The sequence below is a fragment of the Podarcis erhardii genome (assembly GCF_964252035.2).
Source record: "Podarcis erhardii genome assembly, chromosome: 13".
Lineage (NCBI taxonomy): Eukaryota > Metazoa > Chordata > Lepidosauria > Squamata > Lacertidae > Podarcis > Podarcis erhardii.
Window position 1 is genome coordinate 46,159,590 of NC_138502.1, and position 27,221 is coordinate 46,186,810.

The 27,221-nt window shown below is 45.6% G+C and overlaps 1 protein-coding gene across 1 annotated transcript; it reads left to right on the top strand.

The window, feature by feature from the left end:
• Positions 1-8,767: 8,767 nt before the first annotated feature.
• Positions 8,768-20,501, top strand: LOC309327174 (UDP-glucuronosyltransferase 2A2-like; the record flags this gene model as incomplete). The annotated part of the gene is made up of 6 exons (XM_081836320.1): positions 8,768-9,527; positions 10,950-11,098; positions 13,590-13,721; positions 14,683-14,770; positions 17,440-17,659; positions 20,047-20,501. The coding sequence occupies 6 exons, from the start codon at positions 8,768-8,770 to the stop codon at positions 20,324-20,326; spliced, it is 1,629 nt and encodes a 542-aa protein (XP_081692446.1). The 3' UTR covers positions 20,327-20,501.
• Positions 20,502-27,221: the final 6,720 nt, after the last annotated feature.

The following is a 27,221-nucleotide window of genomic DNA, read 5'->3' on the forward strand; positions in this document are numbered from 1 at the left end:
TTGAGAAAATGTGTGCAGGAAAATGAGGATTTGTTTGATTGACGGAGGGGAGGTCAGGCCTCTCTGAACAGCATACAAAGCCACAATGGGAAACACATTTTACAATCTCACAACAGGAAATACCACATAGGAAACACAGGGTAAAAGGTAAAGGTAAAGGACTCCTGGACGGTTAAGTCCAGTCAAAGGCGACTATGGGGTTGTGGCACTCATCTCGCTTTCAGGACGAGGGAGCTGGCATTTGTCCACAGACAGCTTTCCAGGTCATGTGGCTAGCAGGACTAAACTGCTTCTGGCACAACGGGACACTGTGACAGAAGCCGGAGCACATGAAAACACTGTTTACCTCCCCACCTCAGTGGTACTTATTTATCTACTTGCACTGGCATGCTTTCAAACTGCTCGGTTGGCAGAAGCTGAGACAGAGCAACGGGAGCTCACCCCATCGTGGGGATTCAAACCGCTGACCTTACGATTGGCAAGCCCAAGAGGCTCAGTGGTTTAGACCACAACGCCACCCGCTGTATGACCTACTAACTCTGGTGTATTATTCGGCATGAGATGTACTGGGATGAATTGGGTCATGTTATCTCTCACAGTATGTCATGATTGTAACCACTTGGGTCAAAATCATATCTGAACATCCAGCATACCTGATAAATCCCCTGGGAGAACTGGACTATGAAATAAGGCGATCTAAGGCTGCATTCCTCACCCCACTCACCTGGGAGTAAGACCCATTGAATTCTGAGTAGGCATGGTTTGGATTACAGAGTAAGTAAGTATCACAATGGAGAGATTCAGGGATGGCTACATGAATGCTTTGAACATGGTCGGGAAGACATCTAGAGTGGAAAGCAGAAAAGAAGGCTCTGCGAGAAGAGCTGTCCAAAGTGTACAACTATTAGAGAGCTGGTCAAAATGGTTGCTAATGACAGCCAGAGGAATGCTATTGATAATAATAGAAGGGACCAGGCAGATGTTGCCATCTAGATGAGCCATTAAATTGATGAACAAGAACAAAACTAGAAGTCTGTCAACCGCAGAGCACTAAGGGTACTGCTCTGATCTTTTCCTTTTGAAAATTTTTATTTTCAGAAAGAATTAACTCAGTATAATAAAACAACGGAGGAAAACAATGGAGAGGTAAAAGCTGATTGTGGAGAATTCTTTGATGGTGCTAATGGATTTTATGTGGTGGCTTGTGGAAGACTCACCTAGCACCTTTGTTACATTATCTTCAGGTGCCAGGAGAAAATATTCCTCTTCTCCCAAGCCTTTGGCTGATTAAACAATATATGGGCTTTTAAACTGTGTGGGTGGGCGGCCTTTCGCTTTTGTTTGTTATTTTTGTTTGTATTATTGTGTTTTTATATTGTAAACCACCCTGTGATCTTCAGATGAAGGGTTGTATAGAAATTTATTAATAATAATAATAATAATAATAATAATAATAATAATAATACAGTGGTACCTCGGGTTACATACGCTTCAGGTTACATATGCTTCAGGTTACAGACTCCGCTAACCCAGAAATAGTACCTCGGGTTAAGAACTTTGCTTCAGGATGAGAACAGAAATGGTGCGGCAGCGGCAGAGGGAGGCCCCATTAGCTAAAGTGGTGCTTCAGGTTAAGAACAGTTTCAGGTTAAGAACGGACCTCCGGAACGAATTAAGTACTTAACCCGAGGTACCACTGTAATAGTAATAATCATGTACCCAGGAAAAGGTTTAAAACAAATCCACAGAGAAGCTAAAAGGTAGTTCGTCTTCCTAATTTGTAGTGAAAACAAAAAAAAAATCAGCTACCTTTCCAGTAACAAAAAGCATCATTCCCAAAATGGAAACCTATCAGAGATCACTTCCAGATGACTGGCTTAATGTTTAATGAGCATTCAGCCAGATGTTTTTTCAGTGTGATTAGACAACGGCAGCTATTTAGTGAGCTTTCATTGTGATTTGTGTGCATGTATGGAGAGAGCAAAAAAGCAGAGACATCACCTTGCCAACAAAGGTCCGTACAGTTAAAGCTATGGTTTTCCCAGTAGTGATGTATGGAAGTGAGAGCTGGACCATAAAGAAGGCTGATCGCCAAAGAATTGATGCTTTTGAGTTATGGTGCTGGAGGAGACTCTTGAGAGTCCCATGGACTGCAAGAAGATCAAACCTCTCCATTCTGAAGGAAATCAGCTCTGAGTGCTTACTGGAAGGACAGATCCTGAAGCTGAGGCTCCAGTACTTTGGCCACCTCATGAGAAGAGAAGACTCCCTGGAAAAGACCCTGATGTTGGGGAAGATGGAGGGCACAAGGAGAAGGGGACGACAGAGGACGAGATGGTTGGGCAGTGTTCTCGAAGCTATCAGCATGAGTTTGACCAAACTGCGGGAGGCAGTGGAAGACAGGAGTGCCTGGCGTGCTCTGGTCCATGGGGTCACGAAGAGTTGGACACGACTAAACGACTAAACAACTAAACAACAACATGGAGAGAGTAGATGATATTGCATCAAGCAAGTGCCACACCATCCTTTTGAGTACACCTCCCCGTTGGGAGGATAATCATTGGGAAAGATGGACTTATTTTGCAAGAGCTCCAGATCAGCTTTAATTGTGCAACCTGAATATGCTGGGATGTGAACGAATTCCACCCAAAATAGTGACCATTTGGAAGTGTCCAGTTTCAGAGATTAGTACATTTCGTCAAGCAAGCTTCCTTCCATGCTTGCTTGTTTGCAGGATCCACACAAACTCATTGACATCAAAATGCCAACCCCCTCCCCACCTTATTTAACCCAAATTTACTCTTTCTCAGGAATATATAAGTCCTTGGTCCATGTCAAGTGACCCAGCGAATGGAAGGCTGGATTGCATGGCTGCCAGCTAATTGGCCAATGCCAGCAGAGTTTGGATGGGAGTTCCCTTGGTGGCCGGCCCAACCGAGAAAACACCTCTTGCTAATGTCCAATTAAGCCCCTGTCTGGAAGTGTCCTCGATCACAGTACAAAATTACCCAGCCAGCATACAGCTGATTCTGCAGGGGCAAAGTTGTTCATTAAGCAGAAACCTGCTAATCTTGTCAGGTCTTCCATTTAACAGAGCAAAGGTCCAAACATTAACAAGCATAGCTGCTCTCCTGTATTTGCAAATAAAAAATGGCTCCAAGTATGATTTGATTTTTATTTGTTGTTGTTTAAAAATAGTGGGCACTAATGCAGGGCTGGAAGTGAACGGGAAATGGCATGTGCCCCTCCCCCAATCTGGATAAATACCGTATTTTTTCGCTCTATAAGGCGCACCAGACCACAAGACGCACCTAGTTTTGGAGGAGGAAAACAAGAAAAAAAATATTCTGAATCTCAGAAGCCAGAACAGCAAGAGGAATCGCTGCACAGTGAAAGCAGCGATCCCTCTTGCTGTTCTGGCTTCTAGGATAGCTGCGCAGCCTGCATTCGCTCCATAAGACGCACACACATTTCCCCTTACTTTTTAGGAGGGAAAAAGTGAGTCTTATAGAGCAAAAAATACGGTATTTGTTTCATCAACAGGCAGTCATCAAATAGTGGGGGAAAGTTTAGGCAGACATTGTATGAGCTGCTGTTTCAAAGACAAGCATAGGTTTGCTCCATAGGTTTGCTCCAGCAAGCGTTTTATTTAAGCAAGCTGGCCCTGACAAGTGCATTTCCATTGGCTGGGGGGACCCATCCCATTTTGCCACCTGAGACAAAATCTGAATTGCTTCCTCCTGCCCCTGCTCCTTCAAAGTGTTGCTGCACAGCTTCTCTCTCAGAGGGGTTCAAGCAGATTGGCAATGTGGCTCTCACCAAACTCAGTTGAGCTGAGGGCTTCTGCCCTGGGGGTTGGGTGAGCGGCAATGCCATGTGCTGGAATTGTCAGGAGTTCAGCCTACACTCGAGTAGTACTCTGGCAGAGACACATGCCTGATGGGCATGTTCCCTTCCTCCTGGTCGATCGTTTGGGAGCTTCATAAGCTTTCTTCAGCCCAAACATCACAGCCACCAATGCCAACCGACACTGGCACACTTAAGGATCCGCAGAGTCTTCGCAGCTTTGCGTAACAGACCTCAGCAACTCGGCATTTTGGCTAATCTACTTTATTTACATATAAACATACACGGAGCACTGCAACATGGCTCCCTCTCTCTCTAGCATCAGACAGCAAAGAGAAAAAGAACAAAGGACAATAGTCCCACTTCATGGAACACAGGAACACATACATCCTGTCTCCATCACTTCCCACTCTGTGGAGTCAAAACATACACCGTCATGTGATAGACAAAAATCCCATGACTGTAATCATAGATCAGGAATTTTAACAGGAACACCTCCCTCTCACTGGTGGCGGAAGCGGTGGGGGAGCCCAGTGACGCCTGAGGCGGGCGCTTCACCCTGCCTTATGGGTAGACGGGCTCTGCCTTTGGCATAATTTAATCCTTCTCTTCTAGTGCTGTTTGCCTGTGATGCTTCCACAGTGCGAATAAAGGAGCTTATTCCTTAAGGGATACAGGTGAGAACGACCCATTGCTTCCATGTCTCTTCAAGTCAAAACCAACATATGCAGGGATAGAAAAGGAGGCGTTAGCTTTGATAGGTGACAAAATTTCTTGCGTTTATCAGTAAAGATTGACGGGTCTGCTTTCAAGTACAGTGGTACCTTGGGTTAAGTACTTAATTCGTTCCGGAGGTCCATTCTTAACCTGAAACTGTTCTTAACCTGAAGCACCACTTTAGCTAATGGGGCCTCCCGCTGCTGCTGCTGCCACGTCGCCGGAGCACGATTTCTGTTCTCATCCTGAAGCAAAGTTCTTAACGCCCGAGATACTATTTCTGGGTTAGCGGAGTCTGTAACCTGAAGCGTATGTAACCCGAGGTACCACTGTACAGTTCACACATTTGCAGAGACAGCAACCTTTTTCAATTTTTGAACCACAGCACGAAACAAAGCAGGTGATATACTGGCAATGTTTTTCAGCAGACGGCTACATGCACCATTTTCTTTTGTTATATTCCCAACCTGTTGAATCATGGCCAGTGAGCTCACACCAGCAGAACAGGTTCCAGTTCAGTTCTAGCATGGTAAGGTCTATCAGAAGGCAGAAGGACTTGGTGAGGACTATGGCTCCCTTTGTTTAGGTCAGGCATAGGTAAACTCGGCCCTCTGGATGTTTTGAGACTACAATTCCCATCATCCCTGACCACTGGTCCTGTTAGCTAGGGATGATGGGAGTTGTAGTCCCTAAACATCTGGAGGGCTGAGTTTGCCTATGCCTGGTTTAGGTGAATGGGTTCTATCCAAAGTACTCCAGAAATTAGGGTCAGTTTCATATCTTGTGGAAGGCAAGGATGGATTGGGTACTACCTTTAAGGCACTCAGAGATCACTCTGAACTATATTGCCAGCACAGCTGCCACATGGCAAAGTTGAAATTCGCTTTGAGTGAAGTGGACCAGGACCTGAAATTACACGATCCATGACCAGTTCTACACTGGTCTATTACAGAAGTGTCCAAACTTTTTTCAAAGAGGGCCAGATTTGACAAAGTGAACATGCGTGAGGGCCGACCAAGGGACCAACCAAAGATGTTGACCTCATTTTAGGATTGAAGTTGTTGAACTTTTTTTACGGTTTTATCCCAGAGTTGTTGAGCTTCTTTTAGGATTAAACTTGTTGACCTTTTTGCGTGTTGAGACCCAGAGACCTCCCCCCCCCCAAATAAACACACATTTGACTCAAATTTTAGTTTTGGTTTTTGGCAGAATTTAGGCCACAACTTTATTGATTACAGAAAGTGAGTGGTTGCATAGGCTCTGGTTCGACTAGCTCTGTGACCCTTGCAGGTAGTATTGACCCAGAGCTCTATCATAGGTCAGCCAAGGGTGAACACCTGAGGTAGGTGGAAAGACCGGGAACAGACTATGTCCACTCCCCAGATGCTCCCTTGGACTCAGGCATGGGCACAACCCCCTCTCGGGGGTTGACCAAACCAAGTTGAGTCCCTGGATTCCTTTAACGGAATACCCTTCACATATGGATACCAAGACTGTTCTTCCATCCCTATCACATGAACCAGTGCCTATCCGCAACCTTATGAGTTGTGACAATTTGCTACGTGGCAGGAGAAACCCAAATGGCAACAGCCAATCAGCCAAGTGGGGAAAATTCCTGCCATGCACTTGTCCCAACGACAGATGACACACGGCGGCATAGTAAGGTCAAGTGCAAAATGCCCTAAAAGTAGGGAGAGGTGGGTGGTTGTTCCGATGCACGAGGTCTGGGTCACGTGCATAGGTATATATAGGTCCCTCGGCCCATTTAGACAGCTCCCCATTGGCCAGATTAAACCCAGTAACGAGGGACCTACCAATCGGGTGTTGTGGCTATCCAATAGACCCGCCCACAACCAGGAGGTCAGTCTCCAGGTCTCACCGCAACACATGCCATCTTTTAGGGAGGACACACTTTTTGTTGTTGAGCTTTTTTTTTGGATTTTACCCCAGGAAATAAACTGCCACAGGGACTGGATTAAACCGGATTAGGCCCCCCAAATGGACTTTGGACATGCCTGGTCCAAAGCAGAGAGGGGCCTCTGGACTTGAATTGTTTGTGATGAGTTAATAAATTGTTGGGAAGGAATGTGGTAGAGTGTATTCAATAGTAATGAGAGAATGACAAGTTATTAATTGTAGGAGGGACCTTTTAGATGCTGCATGGTGATAAGAACCCCCGGTTCATTCTTGCGTTATATTGGTAGGCTGACTGGATGTAGTTAAAGGCTCTGGGCCTCACTTGTACCTTGGTCAAAAATAAACAGCCAAGTTCCCTTAGTGAGTAGCAGTGTTTGTTCTCCGTATAAGCCTGAGGACACGCCTGTTTCTCTACTACCAGTGACAGGAAGTGGAGGTCTCAGTGAACCCAGGTAAGTCAGGAGACTCTGAATATATTTTGTTTGGGAAGGCAAAGTGAATTTTTGGCTAGCATGACAGCGAAGGGAACAATATGGCCCGGGACTTGGTCAGAAGGTATGTGATGTCACAGCCTTCTAGATGCTAAGGAGGTCTGGACCTGGTCAGTTCCGGTGTGGAATTTGACTGGGAACCCTGTGTACCCTGTCCTGAGTTCCATGAAAAAAAGAAAGAAAGTTGAGATATAAATGAAATGAATACCAAATTTAGCAAAAGAGGAACCACAAATATACACCAAAATACACCCAGTATACCTGCCCTTACGACTCCATATTGAAGAGGAAGAACAAACGCTGTATGCAAATATCAGAGATATTTGCCCATTTCTGATTTTCTCATTGAGGAACTGCTGATAAGCTTCCATAAAATCTGGGTTTCCCACTTGGAAGCCCAGTTGTGTATGTGAACCCTTTCACCCAGTATTTTGACATTGCATAGATAGAAATAGCCCCCACTTTTCAAACTTTGGTGCTTAATCATTTAGACCAAGGGTTTGTTGTTGTTCAGTCGTTTAGTTGTGTCCAACTCTTCGTGACCCCATGGACCAGAGCATGCCAGGCACTCCTGTCTTCCACTGCCTCCCGCAGTTTAGTCAAACTCATGTTGGTAGCTTCGAGAACACTGCCCAACCATCTCGTCTTCTGTCGTCCCCTTCTCCTTGTGCCCTCCATCTTTCCCAACATCAGGGTCTTTTCCAGGGAGTCTCCTCTTCTCATGAGGTGGCCAAAGTACTGGAGCCTCAGCTTCAGGATCTGTCCTTCCAGTGAGCACTCAGGGCTGATTTCCTTCAGAATGGATGCGTTTGATCTTCTTGCAGTCCATGGGACTCTCAAGAGTCTCCTCCAGCACCATAATTCAAAAGCACCAATTCTTCGGCGATCAGCCTTCTTTATGGACCAGCTCTCACTTCTATACATCACTACTGGGAAAACCATGGCTTTAACAATACGGACCTTTGTTGGCAAGGTGATGTCTCTGCTTTTTAAGATGCTGTCTAGGTTTGTCATTGCTTTTCTCCCAAGAAGCAGGCGTCTTTTAATTTCGTGACTGCTGTCACCATCTGCAGTGATCATGGAGCCCAAGAAAGTAAAATCTCTCACTGCCTCCATTTCTTCCCCTTCTATTTGCCAGGAGGTGATGGGACCAGTGGCCATGATCTTAGTTTTTTTTATGTTGAGCTGCTTCAGTGATGTGAGGCTTTTCACCGGTCTGTTTGATGTTCTTCTCTGTTCCTGGATTCCCCCCCACCTCAGCCTTTTTTTTTCTTGCGGCAAGGGGTGCTGGGACTCCAAAAAGACACTGCTGAAGTTCCTTTGGCTTGAGCTTCCTTCCAAGCCTTTTCAGGGGTCGTTTAGCCAAACATTGCCCCTCACATTACCGGTGTACTTGCTTACTGTGATCAGAGCTCACACTGTTGCAGCTGTGGTAAAAGCGGAAGACTTTCTTCAATAAGAAATGGAAGAAGAAATATAGTTCACCACATATTAACATAATGAGAAGGTTTGGGTGGGTTTGTAAGAAGAGTTAACCTTGACTGGATCCGAAATGGTATGGGCAGGTTATGATTTTTGTCGGAAATAGTGACGGAGGAAAGCTGTGCCATTTGTCTTTTCATTTCAGAAATATTCAGTGACAGCGTTCTGCTTGCTTGGAGAGTTAAAAAAAAACCCTGACTCAACACACTTGGTAAAAAGTCTTCTGTGAAAGGCAAACTTGGGACGGGAGGTTTCTCACACAAACAAAACGCATGAATAATTTTCCTCTGTTGTGGAGTGATAGAAGAAGAAATATGGCTGCCTCAGAAAAGCGTCTTGCGTCTTCTGCCTCAGCAACAGTGGTTGTGATTCAGCTACTAATACTCCAGGTTGCCTTAATAGGAAACATCTCCTGTGGGAATGTGCTTATTTGGCCAGCGGAAGGCAGTCACTGGCTAAATGTTAAGGTCATCATTCGAGAACTGCTACACAGAGGTCACAACGTCAGCATTCTAGTTTCAACGTCAGCACTCTTAATCAAACCCAGTGATGATATATCAGCGGCTAAGTTTGAGGTATTTCCAGTGTCCTATGGAAGGGATGAGGTCGATTCCATTTTCTCGAACGCCATATGGGCATGGGTGAACAACAAGCCAACCACCCTGACCTTCTACAGGTTTTACAAAGAGCTGGGGAAAGAGGTGAGGAAAGTGGTTGACTTACAGAAGGACATATGCGAAGTGGTTCTGGCCAATAAGGAACTCATGGCCCGCCTGGCAAAGAGCAAATATGATGTGCTTCTTTCAGACCCTGTGACGTTTGGTGGCGACCTGATTGCTTTGAAATTGGGCATCCCCTTTATGTATACCTTGAGGTACATGCCAGCCTCAACCATAGAAAGACAATGTGCGAAGATGCCTTCCCCTCCTTCGTATGTTCCGGCTGTTTTGTCTGAGCTCACAGACAGAATGTCATTTGGAGAAAGGGTGAAAAACGTAATATCTTACCATCTGCAAGACCATGTTTTCCAGACTTGGTTTGGAGCGTGGGACTCTTATTACAGCCAGGTTTTAGGTAAGCTTGTTTTTGTTTCTTCTTCCCAAAGTATTATTATTATTTGGTAGAGTAGATGCTCTAAAGAGGCCAAGGATTCCAACTTCAGTCCTTGGCATGACCAGTTAGGAAGGACCTCCTAGTATCAGGATTGGAAAGGCCTCATCCTGAGGCTGTGTAGAGCCACGGTCAGCTGGAAATAGAGACTACCAAACTTGACCACCTGTAAGGGAAGGAGCAGATCTCACCTGCCTTCCTCCCTTCTTGCTCCATCAAATTGTTCTCTCTTCTGGGCAACTCTCCCTGAATTCAAATTGATCTTGAAGAACTTCTCTCTTTTTAAAACTTTTTTTTTATTAAGGATTTGCTATAAGCAACTAACTAGAAAATAACCCATACAAAAGAAATTAAAGGTAAAGGTAAAGGGACCCCTGACCATTTGGTCCAGTCGTGACCGACTCTGGGGTTGCAGTGCTCATCTCTGTTTATTGGCTGAGGGAGCCGGCGTACAGCTTCCAGGTCAAGTGGCCAGCATGACTGAGCTGCTTCTGGCGAACCAGAGCAGCGCACGGAAACGCTGTTTACCTTCCCGCCGGAGCGGTACCTATTTATCTACTTGCACTTTGATGTGCTTTGGAACTGCTAGGTTGGCAGGAGCAGGGACCAAGCAACGGGAGCTCACCCCGTCGTGGGGATTCGAATCACCGACCTTCTGATCGGCAACTCCTAGGCTCTGTGGTTTAACCCACAGCGCCACCCGCGTCCCATAAGCAACTAACTAGAAAATAACCAATACAAAAGAAATTATGAGACATTAAATGAAGCAGGCATGAGACTGCATACATCAGTGAGGAGACCTTATGAAAATGTATTATAATAGAGGAAATTGCAAAACAACAACACGCAATAGGGCAGCTGCCACACAAAAATGTGTGTGTTAGAATAAAATATGCACTAAAATGCTGGTAATTTCTTTGCAGTAACTTTTAAAAATAAATCACAAATTGAAAAAATCAGTCTAATGGAGCGTTTCAGCCTAAAACTTCCATATGCCCCAGCTAGCACCTGAAGGACATCAGATTGGGGAGACCGAGACTGGTACTGATGCACATTCAGCTACCAATTCTGACTTCAGAGGAAAGGATTATTCTAAATTTTATAGAAGAGAAACTATGGATTTGGCACTGAAAGAATATCTCTGAAGGAGCCATAGCCAGTTCTGGCTTCCTAACAAATGTGTAGCATAACACATATTTCTGCAGACTCAGTCCCCAGTTGCTGTTCATATTTCTTTTCTTCTTTTTACAGGTGTACAGTATATAGTTAAAACGTAATGTGGAATCCAGCTTCCTGTATTTTGGCAAACAAGGTTGCTAAAGCCCTCATATCTGTAAAGAAAATACAAGCTGCATTTAAACTCATTCCCTTTCCCTCGTTCAACAGGGAGACCCACAACATTATGTGAAGTGATGGGGAAAGCAGAGATCTGGTTGGTCCGCACCTACTGGGACTTCGAATTTCCGCGGCCTTTCCTACCCAATTTTCAATTTGTGGGGGGTCTGCACTGCCAGCCAGCCAAGCCTTTGCCAGAGGTAATTCCCTCCTTTGCCCTTTGCCTGCTTGGTAACTATGCCTGGATCCCCTTCCGGGGATGGGGAGGGGATGTGGTGGCACGGTAAAGAAGTGGCAAGGACAACTTGTTGTTGTCGTTTAGTCGTTTAGTCGTGTCCAACTCTTCATGACCCCATGGACAAGAGCACGCCAGGCACTCCACTGCCTCCCGCAGTTTGGTCAAACTCATGTTGGTAGCTTTGAGAACACTGTCCAACCATCTCATCCTTCTCCTTGTGCCCTCCATCTTTCCCAACATCAGGGTCTTTTCCAGGGAGTCTTCTCTTCTCATGAGGTGGCCAAAGTATTGGAGCCTCAGCTTCAGGATCTGTCCTTCCAGTGAGCACTCAGGGCTGATTTCTTTCAGAATGGATAGGTTTGATCTTCTTGCAGTCCATGGGACTCTCAAGAGTCTCCTCCAGCACCATAATCCAAAAGCATCAATTCTTCAGCGATCCGCCTTATTTATGGTCCAGCTCTCACTTCCATACATCACTACTGGGAAAACCATAGCTTAACAATATGGACCTTTGTTGGCAAGGTGATGTCTCTGCTTTTTAAGATGCTCTCTTAAAGGTAAAGGTAAAGGTACCCCTGCCCGTACGGGCCAGTCTTGACAGACTCTGGGGTTGGTGCGCCCATCTCACTCAAGAGGCCGGGGGCCAGCGCTGTCCGGAGACACTTCCGGGTCACGTGGCCAGCGTGACAAAGCTGCATCTGGCGAGCCAGCGCAGCACACGGAAACGCTGTTTACCTTCCCGCCAGTAAGCGGTCCCTATTTATCTACTTGCACCCAGGGGTGCTTTCGAACTGCTAGATTGGCAGGTGCTGGGACCGAGCAGCGGGAGTGCACCCCGCCGCGGGGATTCGAACCGCCGACCTTTCGATCGGCAAGCCCTAGGCGCTGAGGCTTTTACCCACAGTGCCACCCCGTCCCATAAGATGCTCTCTTAGGAACTTTTAATTATACGTGGAGGAGGTATGGATTGATTTCCTAATCTTGCTCTAAATAAAGAGCAACCCTGACTCTAAGATGAGTGGCAGCATCGTAGCATTCAAATCTGAAGACACAGGCAGTCTTATCAAGGGGTGAAGTCTGGTATGACATTCTGAGTGGCAGAATGAGGGAGGGATAGATCAAGGGAAGTTTGTCTGGCATCTTCATTATACACGTTTAGGTGCCAGGGAAAAAATTCCTCTTCAACCAGGCCTTTGATCGATTTGTTGGTATGTTAAACCACACTGGGCTTCTTGAACCAACTTAGAAAATGCCAGGCAGCTGCGTTCTCCCCCACAAGCAACCCTCGGGATGATTCATCACTCTTTCCCCCCGAAGTGCTTCTGTGACACATATCCGAAGATATATGCACACAATCCGATTGCAGAGTTCAAGCAGAAGCTAGGCATTTGAGGTGTGGAATCTGAGCTAATTTATTATATACAAGTGTTACAGAACAAAGAAAACATGGCTCCTCTCTAAGAGCGGTAGTCTCGTAATCTGGTGAACCGGGTTCGTGTCTCCGCACCTCCACATGCAGCTGCTGGGTGACCTTGGGCCAGTCACACTTCTTTGAAGTCTCTCAGCCCCACTCACCTCACAGAGTGTTTGTTGTGGGGGAGGAAGGGAAAGGAGAATGTTAGCCGCTTTGAGACTCCTTACAGGGAGTGAAAGGCGGGATATCAAATCCAAACAACAACTCTTCTTCTTCTTCTTCTTCTTCTTCTTCTTCTTCTTCTTCTTCTTCTTCTTCTTCTTCTTCTTCTTCTTCCTCCTCTTCTCCTCCGAGAGAGAACAGACTAAAAGCAATAGTACTACATACATAACAAAACAGTGTAACTGAACTTCCGGTCTCATGACTCCAATAGTATGGAATGTTAACACAGACATGTGGTGAAAACAATCACACATCCAGCAACGGAGGAATGAAATCCCAACGTGATTAACATCCAATACCCTTTAAAATGTGTTTGTGGGAGCAGGGCGGTTATTGGTTTGTGGAGGTTTTATTTGTTCTTGTTTCTATTATGTATTTTGTGTTGGTTTTTTTTATGATGCGAACCTACCTGAGATCTATGGATGAAGGGCAGTAATCAAATTTAATTAGTTGGGGGGGGGTATTATTGTCTGCGTGTCAATCCAGGGACACCATTTCAGATTTCTCTAGAAGGGACATACATTCCTGAAACATTTTCCGGAGCACAGCTCTGCTTTTTCTGATAGCACAGAGAAACCGGACGGATTGAGCACACAGCCTGTAACTCCTCAGTGCTAAAGAGCACTGAAACCTCCTTCTAAGATGCTGGAAACACAGTTTGGAAACTGGACCTTAAATACCACCTTCTCACTCAGAGGCCAGCACAACTTGAAGTGTTAACATTAACATTTCTAATTCACGCAGCAGGTTCACATGGCAAAGACATGGAGGAAGGTGGTTTGTTGGTTTATAAAGAATGCTTTTAACCTTTCGACAGGAAATGGAAGAATTTGTCCAGAGTTCAGGGGAACACGGCATTGTGGTGTTTTCTCTGGGCACTTTTTTCCCAAACTTAACAGATGAAAAGAGTAACATGGTTGCATCGGCACTCAGCCAACTTCCACAGAAGGTCAGTGTTCATGTCATTTGGTTAGAAAATAACAATTCACTTGTATAGTGGGCTTGTGAAAATGCTTCCCTGATTTCCTTACCCTGGCTGTGAAATTGCATGCTTTTACAACAGACGTTTTAAAGACTTGCTTTTCTTGAAATCTACTCCTACTTAAATAAATGAGAGCAGGCTTAGAGAATGAGGCTACTCCTAGCCTAATGCTTGTTATGAGATGTAGAATAATGCAAAATAATTCAGAGAGGAGAAAATAGGCTCCCTAAGGTCTGCTTTGAGGAGCAGGTGGAATTAGCTCTGGATAACTTTTAGTTTCAATCTTTTTTTCAGATTTACTCATACATTATGAATTCTCAGTGCTGGGGAAATATGGAGTCAGAACAGTCCAACATAGCCTGAAGTCAACATACTTGATTGTTTAAATGTAGCTTATATATTTTCTTAATATATAAATGCCGCATTGTTCAGTTGTCTGCTAGGCTACTATATATCAGGGACACAGATGTGGTACAGAAATATGGTGCATTACAGCTGTACCTCGGGTTAAGTACTTAATTCGTTCCGGAGGTACGTTCTTAAGCTGAAACTGTTCTTAACCTGAAGCACCACTTTAGCTAATTGGGGCCTCCTGCTGCCGCCACACCGCCAGAGCACGGTTTCTGTTCTCATCCTGAAGCAAAGTTCTTAACCTGAAGTACTATTTCAGGGTTAGCGGAGTCTGTAACCTGAAGCATATGTAACCCGAGGTACCACTGTATTATTATACTGTCACTAAAGAAAGTGGCTAAGCAGCCAGTGTTGATGATTCATATTAGAAACCAGAAGGACAGCTCAAGTTGTTGGAGAAGCCTACAGATCAACGTGGTGCTGATTGAAAGCCAAGCAAGGGGGGGGGGGGTCATCTCAGTTTTCCCTGCAACCTGAGCTACAGAGAACAGTCTTTCCATTTCCCCTCCAAATCCAGGTTCTTTGGCGCCACAAAGGGAAACGACCAGAAACATTAGGAGAAAACACCAGGATTTATGACTGGATCCCACAAAATGATCTTCTCGGTGAGAGAGACCTCATGCTTGTTGCAGTTATGGCTTCATTGCAGAGTTCTGCCAATTCCTAGGAAATATCTCTCCTCCATCCTCACTTTCCTCACTCACGTCATGACAGCCCTAGATAGTAGCAATGAACATCTTCCCCTTCGTTTATTCCATTCCTAATCAGTAGCTTCACCCTGCCCCTTAGAATCATAGAATCCTAGAGTTGGAAGAGACCACAAGGGCCATCGAGTCCAACTCCCTGCCAAGCAGGAAACACCATCAGAGCACTCCTGACATATGGATGTCAAGCCTCTGCTTAAAGACCTCCAAAGAAGGAGACTCCACCACACTCCTTGGCAGCAAATTCCACTGTCGAACAGCTCTTACTGTCAGGAAGTTATTCCTATTGTTTAGGTGGAATCTTCTTTCTTGTAGTTCGGATCCATTGCTCCGTGTCCGCTTCTCTGGAGCAGCAGAAAACAACCTTTCTCCCTCCTCTATGTGACATCCTTTTATATATTTGAACATGGCTATCATATCACCCCTTAACCTCCTCTTCTCCAGGCTAAACATGCCCAGCTCCCTTAGCCATTCCTCATAAGGCATCGTTTCCAGGCCTTTGACCATTTTGGTTGCCCTCCTCTGGACACGTTCCAGTTTGTCAGTGTCCTTCTTGAACTGTGGTGCCCAGAACTGGACACAGTACTCCAGGTGAGGTCTGACCAGAGCAGAATACAGTGGCACTATTACTTCCCTTGATCTAGATGCTATACTTCTATTGATGCAGCCTAGAATTGCATTGGCTTTTTAAGCTGCCGCGTCACACTGTTGGCTCATGTCAAGTTTGTGGTCAACCAAGACTCCTAGATCCTTTTCACATGTACTGCTCTCAAGCCAAGGTGTCACCCATCTTGTATTAGTGCCTCTCATTTTTTTTGCCCAAGTGCAATACTTTACATTTCTCCCTGTTAAAATTCATCTTGTTTGTTTTGGCCCTTGTATTCTGTTCTGCCTGTTTTATTGCTGAGCTTGGATCATTTAAAAAAATAATCTCAGAATTGGCAATGTGTGTGTTGGGCAGGGAAGAGGGGAAGATGCAAACTGGAAAATGGTGAGCGCACACATGCTGTAGCCCAGGGGTTGGCAACCTAAGGCCTATGGGGGTCGTTTAACTGGCCCACATGCTGCCCCTGAACCAAGCTGCCCACTCAGTGAGTCCCCATGCGCTAAACCTGCACAGCGCTGCGCAGGGACTCGCTTTCGCGGCGCCGGAAATGCATCTGCCCAGACATAGATTCCGGAAATCATGTCTGTGCAGACACGGGCACCGGAAATCGTGGGCGGGCCCACAAAGGGATCTCTGCTGGAGTGAACTGGCCCAGGTAAGGTAAATCTTGCCGACCCCTGCTGTACTTGGAAACACTTGGATAGGGAGAATCCCAATTGAAGACTTGTATGTTTTTGGTTTTTGGAAGTCGACAAGGATGCAATTTCTAGGCTTTTGCACATTCCCTTCCCACTTACTGCTTGCTGGTGTGACCCCACTACTTGCCTGGTGCAAGCAATTGGCACAAGCTCTTTGACTGAGCTTCCCCCATTCCAAGAGTAGAATCAGACCATTGTCCACAAAGGGGCACGCCTCCCACGCCCTGCCTCCACACATGGTGAGATGCAGGCTGTCCCTGCTATTATTATTAATTAATTAATTTATTATTTATACCCCGCCCATCTGGCTGAGTTTCCCCAGCCACTCTGGGCAGCTCCCAATCAAGTGTTAAAAACAGTACAGTGTTAAATATTAAAAACTTCCCTCAACAGGGCTGCCTTCAGATGTCTTTTAAAGAGAAGATAGCTGCTTATTTCCTTCAGATCTGAAGGGAGGGTGTTCCACAGGGTGGGTGCCACTACCGAGAAGGCCCTCTGCCTGGTTCCCTGTAACCTCACTTCTTGCAATGAGGGAACCGCCAGAAGGCCCTCGGCGCTGGATCTCAGTGTCCGGGCTGAGCAATGGGGGTGGAGACGCTTCTTCAGGTATACAGGACCAAGGCCGCTTAGGGCTTTAAAGGTCAGCACCAGCACTTTGAATTGTGCTCAGAAACGTACTGGGAGCCAATGCAGATCTCTCAGAACTGGTGTTATGTGGTCCTGGCGGCCACTCCCAGTCACCAGTCTAGCTGCCGCCTTCTGGATTAATTGCAGTTTCCGGGTCACCTTCAAAGGCAGCCCCTGGTTATCATATTCCTTCTGCCATCCCCATTTGGATCAAGTTATTACCCCCTCATCCAGCAGCTGTTTCTCACACCTGTTTCTCACAGGTGTAACTTCTTGGGATCCTTGGCGGAAAGGGGAAAGAATAATAGAATCATAGAGTTGGAAGAGACCACAAGGGCCATCGAGTCCAACCCTCTGCCAAGCAGGAAAGAGGCAGGGAAAATACCTGGGTCCATCCCAAGGAAAACCAAGCCCTCAGAGAGTGCTGTTTTTCAAATCTTGGCCCAAACCTGAGCAAGCTAGCCGAGCTCAAATATTTGGTGCTTTGTGTTTTCAGCTATTCAGGAGATCTGGAACTACAAATTCTCTGTTTTACGAAGCTGTTATGTGCTTGGACAGGGTCAGTTTTGAATTCTAGCAACTTTAATAACCTGCCTTTACCATCCCATAGTCAACAGATTCTCATCTTCCTCCTCCAGGACACGCCAAGACCAAAGCCTTCATAGCACATGGTGGGATCAATGGGATTTATGAAGCCATTTACCATGGTGTTCCCATAGTGGGGATTCCTTTTTTTTCTGACCAGCATGACAATATTGTACACTTGAAGGCAAAGGGGATGGCTGTGGAACTGGACCGTCAAACAATGAAAGCAGAAGATTTGTTGGAAGCTGTGAAGGCTGTGATTCACAATCCCACGTGAGTGGTCAACCCTCCCATTTAAAATGTCAAGCAATTTTTAAAAGAAAACCTCTCTCCCAAATCTCAAAGCCCCTTCGCACTAAGTCACTTTGGATTTTGAGTGAATGATGTCATACTAGTTTTTTAAATTGTTACTCTGCCCATCTGACTGGGTTACCCCAGCCACGCTAGGCAGCTTCCAACATATAAAAATAATAATAAAACATTGAACATTTAAAAACTTCCCTAAACAGGGCTGCTTTCAGATGTCTTCTAAAGGTTGTATAGTTACGTATCTACTTGGCTCGGGGGCTCACATGACTCCATACCCTCCAACAATTCTCCAATTAAAATAGGCACCTCCTAAGGTCTAAAATGGAGGGATGCGGGGGGCGCTGTGGGTTAAACCACAGAGCCTAGGACTTGCCGATCAGAAGGTCGGCGGTTCGAATCCCCACGACAGGATGAGCTCCCATTGCTCGGTCCCTACTCCTGCCAACCTAGCAGTTCAAAAGCACGTTAAAGTGCAAGTAGATAAATAGGTACCGCTCTGGCGGGAAGGTAAACGGTGTTTCTGTGCGCTGCTCTGGTTCGCCAGAAGTGGCTTAGTCATGCTGGCCACATGGCCTGGAAGCTGTACGCCGGCTCCCTCGGCCAATAAAGTGAGATGAGTGCCGCAACCCCAGAGTTGGTCACAACTGGACCTAATGGTCAGGGGTCCCTTTACCTTTAAGGTCTAAACCACTGAGCCTAGGGCTTGCAAGTTGGAAGGTCAGTGGTTCAAATCCCTGTGATGGGGAGAACTCCCATTGCTCGGTCCCAGCTCCTGCCAACCTAGCAGTTGCAAAGCACATCAAAGTGCAAGTAGATAAATAGGTACCGCTCCGGTGGGAAGGTAAACAGTGTTTCCATGCACTGCTCTGGTTTCGCCAGAAGCGGCTTAGTCATGCTGGCCACATGACCTGGAAAAACTGTCTGCGGACAAACGTCGGCTCCCTCGGCCAGTAAAGCGAGATGAGCGCCACAATTCCAGAGTCGTTCACGACTGGACTTAACTGTCAGGGATCCTTTACCTTTTTAAAGGAAAAGTGGGACATTCCAGGATCAAATCAGAAACCGGGATGGCTTCTGTAAACCTGGCGCTGTCTCAGGAAAATAGGGACACTTGGAGGGTCTGCCTTCACTGTCGGATGAAGAACTCAAATGTCCAAAGGCTTTAATGCTCAAATCAGATTGGTACATAAGGTAAACTACAGATTCCAAGGTACATCAGAGGGAGGAGACACAAGCCTAAGACATTGACCCAAGAAGCAACACACCTTCCTTTTGAAGAGGGGGAGGCAAGTGGCTGGAGTCTCAAGGCACTCTGTCGAATGGGCTGACTCTCTGTAGAATTTTTGTACTGGTGCTGGCATCTCTATGTCCATAAAAACGGAGGCAAAGTCAGGGGTGGCTCAGCATCATCTTTGCTTTCAGCTGCCTCTCCAGGTGAGAGACGCCCTTCACTGATAGGAAGAGATGCCAGAGGCTGCTCAACATTGGGAGATGTTGGGCTAGGGGGGTCCAATACCACGGAGGTGGGTGCTCCTCTGCAAACCCACTCAGCCTCTCTTTGCAAACCAGATCTAACCACAGACCACTGAACCTCTTCCCAGGTTCAGACATTTCTTTCTTTCCCTTTGTTGTTCATTTCTATTTTTTATTATTATTAATCTTTATTGCATTTTTAAAATTTACAAAAAAAGAAAATAAATTAATCCTTACACCCACATATACCGAAAGAAAATAAAATATGAAAATAAAAATTAAAATTAAAAAAGAAAAAGATATTTGTCAAATACACCAAATTATTTAAGGAGTTGAAACCATAGTTTGAATATTCTACATCCAAAATTCCTAGAAATACATTACCTTCATATTCCATCTTTTCTTTTCTTTACCGTCACATTCTTTCTATTCCACTCAACTGGATTGAGTCCCTTATATGTTAATTGACTTCCCTCTATCTCTTTGCAGTTTCCATATTTCTCTTACATTTAAGTAATTCGTATTCCATTATTAAAAAAGAAAATTCCCTTATATCTGTGAAGTTAGTCTAGGCACAGCCAAGTGTTGTTATTGGAACCATATTTCGTCAGAAAATTTTTAAAGCAATCCCATTCAGGACCAGACATTTCATGGGGTGTCAATTCCACTTTCCCTGTCTCATGAGGACTCTACTGGGGTTCTTCAACACTCTTAAGTTCCTTTCCTTCTTCCTTGGGCTCTGAGCTCCGCATCCATGACACCACAAACGGGACTTGTAACACCTGCTAAACTGCAATGGAAATGTGAGTTTGGGCCCTCTTCCAATTTGTCCTTCCTTTTCTCTCTTTCCCCCTCCCCTTCTTGATCCAATCCTCCAGGTATAAGGAAAATGCAATGAGACTGTCACAGATCTACCACGACCAACCGATAAAGCCGCTGGACCGGGCTGTCTTTTGGATTGAGTTTGTCATGCGCCACAAAGGTGCCAAGCACTTGAGAGTAGCTGCGCATCACTTGACCTGGTACCAGTATCACTCCCTGGACGTCTTCGTCTTCTTGATCTGTTGCATGGCAGTCGTCACATTTATTGCTGTTAAATGCTGTTTATTTTGTTGTCGGAAATGTGGCAGGGTCCTTAGGAAAACCAAAACAGAGTAGCTTCTCCTGGGACTCAGACATCATTGTTTCACTTGCGTTATTTGGTACGCTCAGACTTGGTGTGCTGAAGCCCCTTCAGGAAATCTACTTCCAAAAGCTGTAATCATTTGCAAAAACTTTAAACTGAATTGAATGTACAATAAACCAACCTTTGTGTGTCGAAGCCCCCCAGGACACCCCCAAATAAAGACACAGTTCCCACAACATTTTTGTTTTGGTTTTTGGCATAATTTTGGCCACGACTTTATTGAATTACAGTATGTGAGTGGTTGCTTAAGCATTGGTTAGCGACTATCTGTTCCCACATACAGGTAGGAACAGAATTGACAACCGCAAGCCTGCAGAAGTCAGTAAGGGAAAACATTTTTGGGGAGAGAATAGAGCTGGGCGCCAGGCTTTCACCTCTCCCCAAATGCTCCCAGGGGCTCTTGCGTGGCCCTAGCCCCTTGCCAGGGGTTCAGACAAGAGCATGGCAAGCCCCTGAATTCCTTTACTGGAATACCCTTGCAGCAGCAGCATTGGAGGGACAGGCACAGCCAACCACATCCCCTCCACCAACCAAAATTAACCAATGCCTAACTGCAACCTTACAAGTTGTGACTATTTGCTAAGCGGGTGGCGCTATGGGTTAAACCACAGAGCCTAGGACTTGCTGATCAGAAGGTCGGCGGTTCAAATCCCCATGACGGGGTGAGCTCCCGTTGCTTGGTCCCTGCTCCTGTCAACCTAGCAGTTCGAAAGCACGTCAAAGTGCAAGTAGATAATAGGTACTGCTCTGGCGGGAAGGTAAACGGCGTTTCCGTGCGCTGTTCTGGTTCACCAGAAGCGGCTTAGTCATGCTGGCCACATGACCCAGAAGCTGTACGCCGGCCCCTCGGCCAATAAAGCGAGATGAGCGCCGCAACCCCATAGTCTGTCACGACTGGACCTAATGGTCAAGGGTCCCTTTACCTTTACCTTACCTGCTTATTTGGAAATGGTGCCCCCCCATACATTTCTTAAAATTGTGTATCATTGCCAGTGCCGGATTTACGTACATATAAGCTAAACAAGCTATAGCTTAGGGCTCCACTCTCCCCAAAAAAATTTTAAGGAAAAAAAGAACTGGATGTACATTTCCAAAATATAAGATAAAAAACAAATAAAATGAAACCTAAATTGTGTTTCTAAAGGAACTTTTGTTATCGCCAAATGCCAATGTGTTTGTTATGAATAAAAAATCATTTTAAGTTAGAGCTTAATAATTATTTCACTATTAATATACTTCTTCTTAATTGTATTTCACTATTAATATAAAAGTAAAGGGACCCCTGACCATTAGGTCCAGTTGTGACCTACTCTGGGGTTGCGGTGCTCATCTCGCTTTATTGGCCGAGGGAGTCTGCGTACAGCTTCCGGCTCATGTGGCCAGCATGACTAAGCCACTTTTGGCGAACCAGAGCAGCGAACGGAAATGCCCTTTACCTTCCCGCTGGAGCGGTACCTATTTATCTACTTGCACTTCGATGTGCTTATGAACTGCTAGATTGGCAGGAGCAGGGACAGAACAACGGGAGCTCACCCCATCGCGGGGATTCGAACTGCCAACCTTCTGATTGGCAAGTCCTAGGCTCTGTGGTTTAACCCACAGCGCCACCCGTGTCCCTTTTCACTGTTGATATACTTTTTCTTAATTGTATTTCAGTTCAACAATTACTTTGAAAAAATAAACATTTTGTTATGTCCAAATAGCTTTAGATACCTATTAGGTCCATAAATTACCATATATATTCAACACAAAAAACAGTGACAATTTGTTGTTGACAAAGGACAGCTGGACATTTAAAGGGCCTCATTACCTTCAGTAGCTGAGGGCCTCATCAAACCTAAATCCGGCCCTGATCATTGCCCTAAAACAGTTACTTACTTGAAAATTATGTCACATAGTCCTTTGTGAAAGGGAGAACACGTTTCTGAAAAACAGCAGTTGAGGTCTTTTGTGGAAATTTGTCACTTGATGCTATTGTAATACATGCACAATGGATATGATCCATGGGACATCAGGCACATCTGAGGCTGCTTGTAGTAAATAATAATAATACAGTGGTACCTTGGGTTAAGTACTTAATTCATTCCAGAGGTCCGTTCTTAACCTGAAACTGTTCTTAACCTGAAGCACCACTTTAGCTAATGGGGCCTCCTGCTGCCGTCACGCCGCCGGAGCACGATTTCTGTTCTCATCCTGAAGCAAAGTTCTTAACCCGAGGTACTATTTCTGGGTTAGCGGAGTCTGTAACCTGAAGCATATTGTTAACGGAGGAATCCGAGGGCTCCCTTGGACAAAAAGACTAAGACACCAAGCAGGACAATTTGGAGCAAAACAGCAGCCTGTAGGCTTGGCTTTTATTGGAAACTGTTGCGACAGGACTCCCACCCACAACAAGATGAAGCAAAATGGAAGCCCAGAACAAAAGAAGACCCCAACCTTTATTAGTTACTAATCCCCCAAACTACACCCCCTAAGACTACATCACAACTACATCACAGAAAGGAGGGATAGAGGGAGGAGTTGTGGAGGTAACCTGAGTGTCTTGTCACCTGGATGCTTCCTCCTTTCCCCCCTCCCCATGAGGACTTTCCAGGTGACAAAGGGGAGTTTGCAGTTTCCTGCCCCCAGAGGGAAGAGCTGATCATTGTCCTTTGTTCCAGTCCGTGCTGAATCCATTCCTATATGCAAGTTCTTTGTGACCTTGATGGTCTTCTGTCTAGGACCATCAGGGTTGGCATAGCAACTGGGCAGGGCTCCTGTGGATGTGTTGGTATGTTCAAGGGATTATGGTTCCCCTGTATTAAACCTTCCCCATTTTGTAGTCCTTCCTTCATGGAGTAAAATAAAAGTGGAACGGTGCAGATCTGATGTATGGTTGATTTTCTATGAATTTATAACAGAAGCGTAGCGTATGTAGTGTGTGAGAGTGTGTGTGTGTCAAGTTTGTACAAACTGAATGATGATGGGGGGGGGTTTCCTGCGACAGTATGTAACCTGAAGCATATGTAACCCGAGGTATAATAATAATAATAATAATAATAATAATAATAATAATAATAATAATAATTGTACCCCACCCTTCTGACTCGCCACTCTGTGCTGCTTCCAACAAATATAAAAGCATAATAAAAACATTACACAATAAAAAAATGCAAAACTAAATGTTTAAGTTCCATGTCTTCAGTGCAGCTACTGCCTTCCTAATGCTGACCCAAAGTGATCCAAAAAGGAGGAGCCAATGGCTGCTTCAGAGTCCAATGCTGAATCTGCTGAAGGTATAAACATTGCAATTCTTAAGATGACTTACATTTTGCGTTTTCGTTTCTTGACAAGGCTGCAAATATGCTTCAGTTCTCCAGGACAGGAATAAATGGTCCTGGGTGCAGGGTTCGGTTTACTCAGAATACTAGCTCTCACTTTTTAAAAGCAAGTGTGTCTCCAAGGGACTCAGTGTGTAGAAAAACACCTATGCTCATCTTACAGCCATGCTATGTGGAGACAGACCTGCTTAGCTTTGCCCTCTTAAAAAACACAACTTTATTAATTTAAACTACACACTTATACAAAGAATTTACAAAGAATTAACAATCTCATACTACAAAATGAAAATTAAAGAAAAAACAAGAAAAAATAAAATACAGAGAAAAGAAAGAAGAAAAAGCAAATTTGCATACATAAAAAACCCTTAATCTTCCTAATTAATACTTAAATAAACACTTAAATAAAAAAGACTTCTGACAAAATGAGTCTTCCAATCATTCTCATTGTACTGTTTATATTGTCGTCGTTTCCCCCCGCACAGTTTTATATTCTTTAATATTGTTCCCGTCTACTCCACAAACGCTATTTGTTGTGTTTACAAGTATCACTCAAATTCTGCTAATATGGTGTGATTGGTACAATATGATCTTATATAATCCTTAAATATTCTCCATTCTCCAAATATTTTCTGGTTCAATACTCCTCTAACTCTTCCCGTCAGTTTTGCTAGTTGTAAATATTCTAACACGAGTATCTGCCAGTCTGTAATTGTCAGTATTGTTTCATTCTTCCACTTCCTTGCTGCAAGAATTCTTGGCAGAGGTGGAGCTAGCTGAGATTGCCACTCCTTGCTGCAAATGGAAATTGACTGTTCCAGTATCAAGCTCAATTGAGCACCAGAGGGCTTCAACTGCTACGGCCCACACTCTCATCACTAACATAAAAGGTCACCCAAGGTTGTCCTTTGGAAGCTGGTGACCCTTACACTTACTAACTTTTGACTCCCCAACTACCGTTGCACACATTTGAGCACATTCATTCCCTCAGGGTTTATTTCAAACTTTCCCCTTGGGTGTGGCGCAAGCAAAAAACATGCTATCCTTTCTGAAACTTCTCGTAACTGAAATGAAGAATGGGAAAGAGGAAACAGAAAATAAGAATTAGCAGAGAAAGGTATGGGAAGGAGGGGGGAAAACACATAAGAAAGGAGGGGGAGAAAGGATGGGGAATTTGGAGAAACGTAAAAGGCAGAGAGGAAGCAAAAAGAACAGAGGTGCCTTGAGAAGAATAGGGGAGTTATTTGGGAAATGCCCACAGTTATTTGGGGGAAAGAGATGATAAAAAGGTAAAGGGAACCCTGGCCATTAGGTCCAGTCGTGGCCGACTCTGGGGTTGCGGCGCTCATCTTGCTTTATTGGCTGAGGGAGCCGGCGTACAGCTTCTGGGTCATGTGGCCAGCATGACTAAGCCGCTTCTGGCAAACCAGAGCAGCGCACGGAAATGCTGTTTACCTTCCCGCCGGAGCGGTACCTATTTATCTACTTGCACTTTGACGTGCTTTCGAACTGCTAGGTTGGCAGGAGCAGGGACCGAGCATCCTTAATCTGGGTGAAGAAATATGTTTTGGCTGGTATAGGAATGGGGAGTAGAGAAATAAAGAGTCACTTTTTGAGAAAGTGTCCCCCATCCCTTATGAATTGGCTTTTTCTGTTTTCCTAGAGGTTTTTGCCACCGCCAGCTTCCCTCTATTTTTCTCTCCTCACAACCATCCACTTATTATATGTCTCTCAGTCTCTGAGCACTCTTTGGGTTTGCTCTCTCTAAAATGCATGGGCAGTCATTGCCTGGTATAAAATTACCTGTCATGGAATGCATGTTGGGAAATTTACGTTGCTCTAGGGACTCGATGGTGACCCAGCTTCCAAAATCAAACACCCCCTTCAGGCGGGCAGGCTTACACCTCTGTTTGACATTGCTAGAGTCAAGAACCAGGCAGTTTTTGAGTAGTAGAAGAAGAAGAGTTTCGATTTGATATCCCGCTTTATCACTACCCAAAGGAGTCTCAAAGCAGCTAACATTCTCCTTTCCCTTCCTCCCCCACAACAAACACTCTGTGAGGTGAGTGGGGCTGAGAGACTTCAGAGAAGTGTGACTGGCCCAAGGTCACCCAGCAGCTGCATGTGGAGGGAATCGAACCCAGTTCACCAGATTACAAGTCCACTGCTCTTAACCACTACACCACACTGGCTCTTTTTTTTGTAGCTATTTTGTGAAGACCCTTAACTCTTGTGAGCCCTGGGGGGGGGGGGGGCTGAGAAACATTAGAATAAGCAGACACAACAACGTTCTGGAATTGAAGATAGCCACAACTTTATTGGTTACAGGTGTCAGTAGGCCTTGGCTTAGGCACTGGGTAAGCATTCTGAGTCAGTCTCCTGCCTGAAGGCTGATGTCGAACAGGGTTGTGCCCAGTTTAAGGGTCACGTCAAGACATACATCAACCAAGTTGGTTTCCAGGTGGCCATTGGGAAACTCTATGGCTCTTAAAGCTATGGTTTTCCCAGTAGTGATGTATGGAAGTAAGAGCTGGACCATAAAGAAGGCGGATCGCCGAAGAATTTATGCTTTTGAATTATGGTGCTGGAGGAGACTCTTGAGAGTCCCATGGACTGCAAGAAGATCAAACCGATCCATTCTGAAGGAAATCAGCCCTGAGTGCTCACTGGAAGGACAGATCCTGAAGCTAAGGCTCCAATACTTTGGCCACCTCATGAGAAGAGAAGACTCCCTGGAAAAGACCCTGATGTTGGGAAAGATGGAGGGCACAAGGAGAAGGGGACAACAGAGGACGAGATGGTTGGACAGTGTTCTCTAAGCTACCAGCACGAGTTTGACCAAACTGGGGAGGCCGTGGAAGACAGGAGTACCTGGCGTGCTCTGGTCCATGGGGTCACGAAGAGTCAGACACGACTAAACAACTAAACAACATTGGCTCTTTCTCTCTCCAACTGGGCTTCTGGATAGAATATTCCACCCAGACCCCTTTACCAGAGTATCCTGAGATCTCGAACTTGATCCATCTCAAACCCCGGTAACAGACTAAGGCAGAGGTTTTCAACCGTTTTGAGTCCACGGCTCTCTTGGCCAACGGCATTCTTTCTGCGGCACCCCTGTGGGGCTCTGAAGCCCAGTTATGTCACCCCTTGCCTGCAGAGCTCTCACCCTTTTTCAAACACCCTCCCTTGTGGAGTGTTCCCTCAGCCTCCTCTCCTCTCCTTGGGAGTCCTCTGGGCAACCGCTGCTGCTGTCCCTGATCCCTCAGCTGCCCCCCACCCCCCAAAAGAGGTGCCTCCTCACACTGCTCCACAGTGGCCTGAAGCCACTTCCAGCCTGCCCAGGAGGTGGGGTTGCGGGCTTCACGCCCACCCCCCACATGAGCGGGGGCTGGTTTCAGCCCCTGCGAGAGTAGTGGGATCCTGGCCGCGTCTCCCCCCCCCAGCCAGCCAATCGGCTGGCTGGGGGGGGCATGGCCTGCCCTATTTAGGGTCGGCACAGAGGGGGCTCGCCCTCTTTTCGCCAGCTAGGCCCCATGTTTTCCCACCCTCC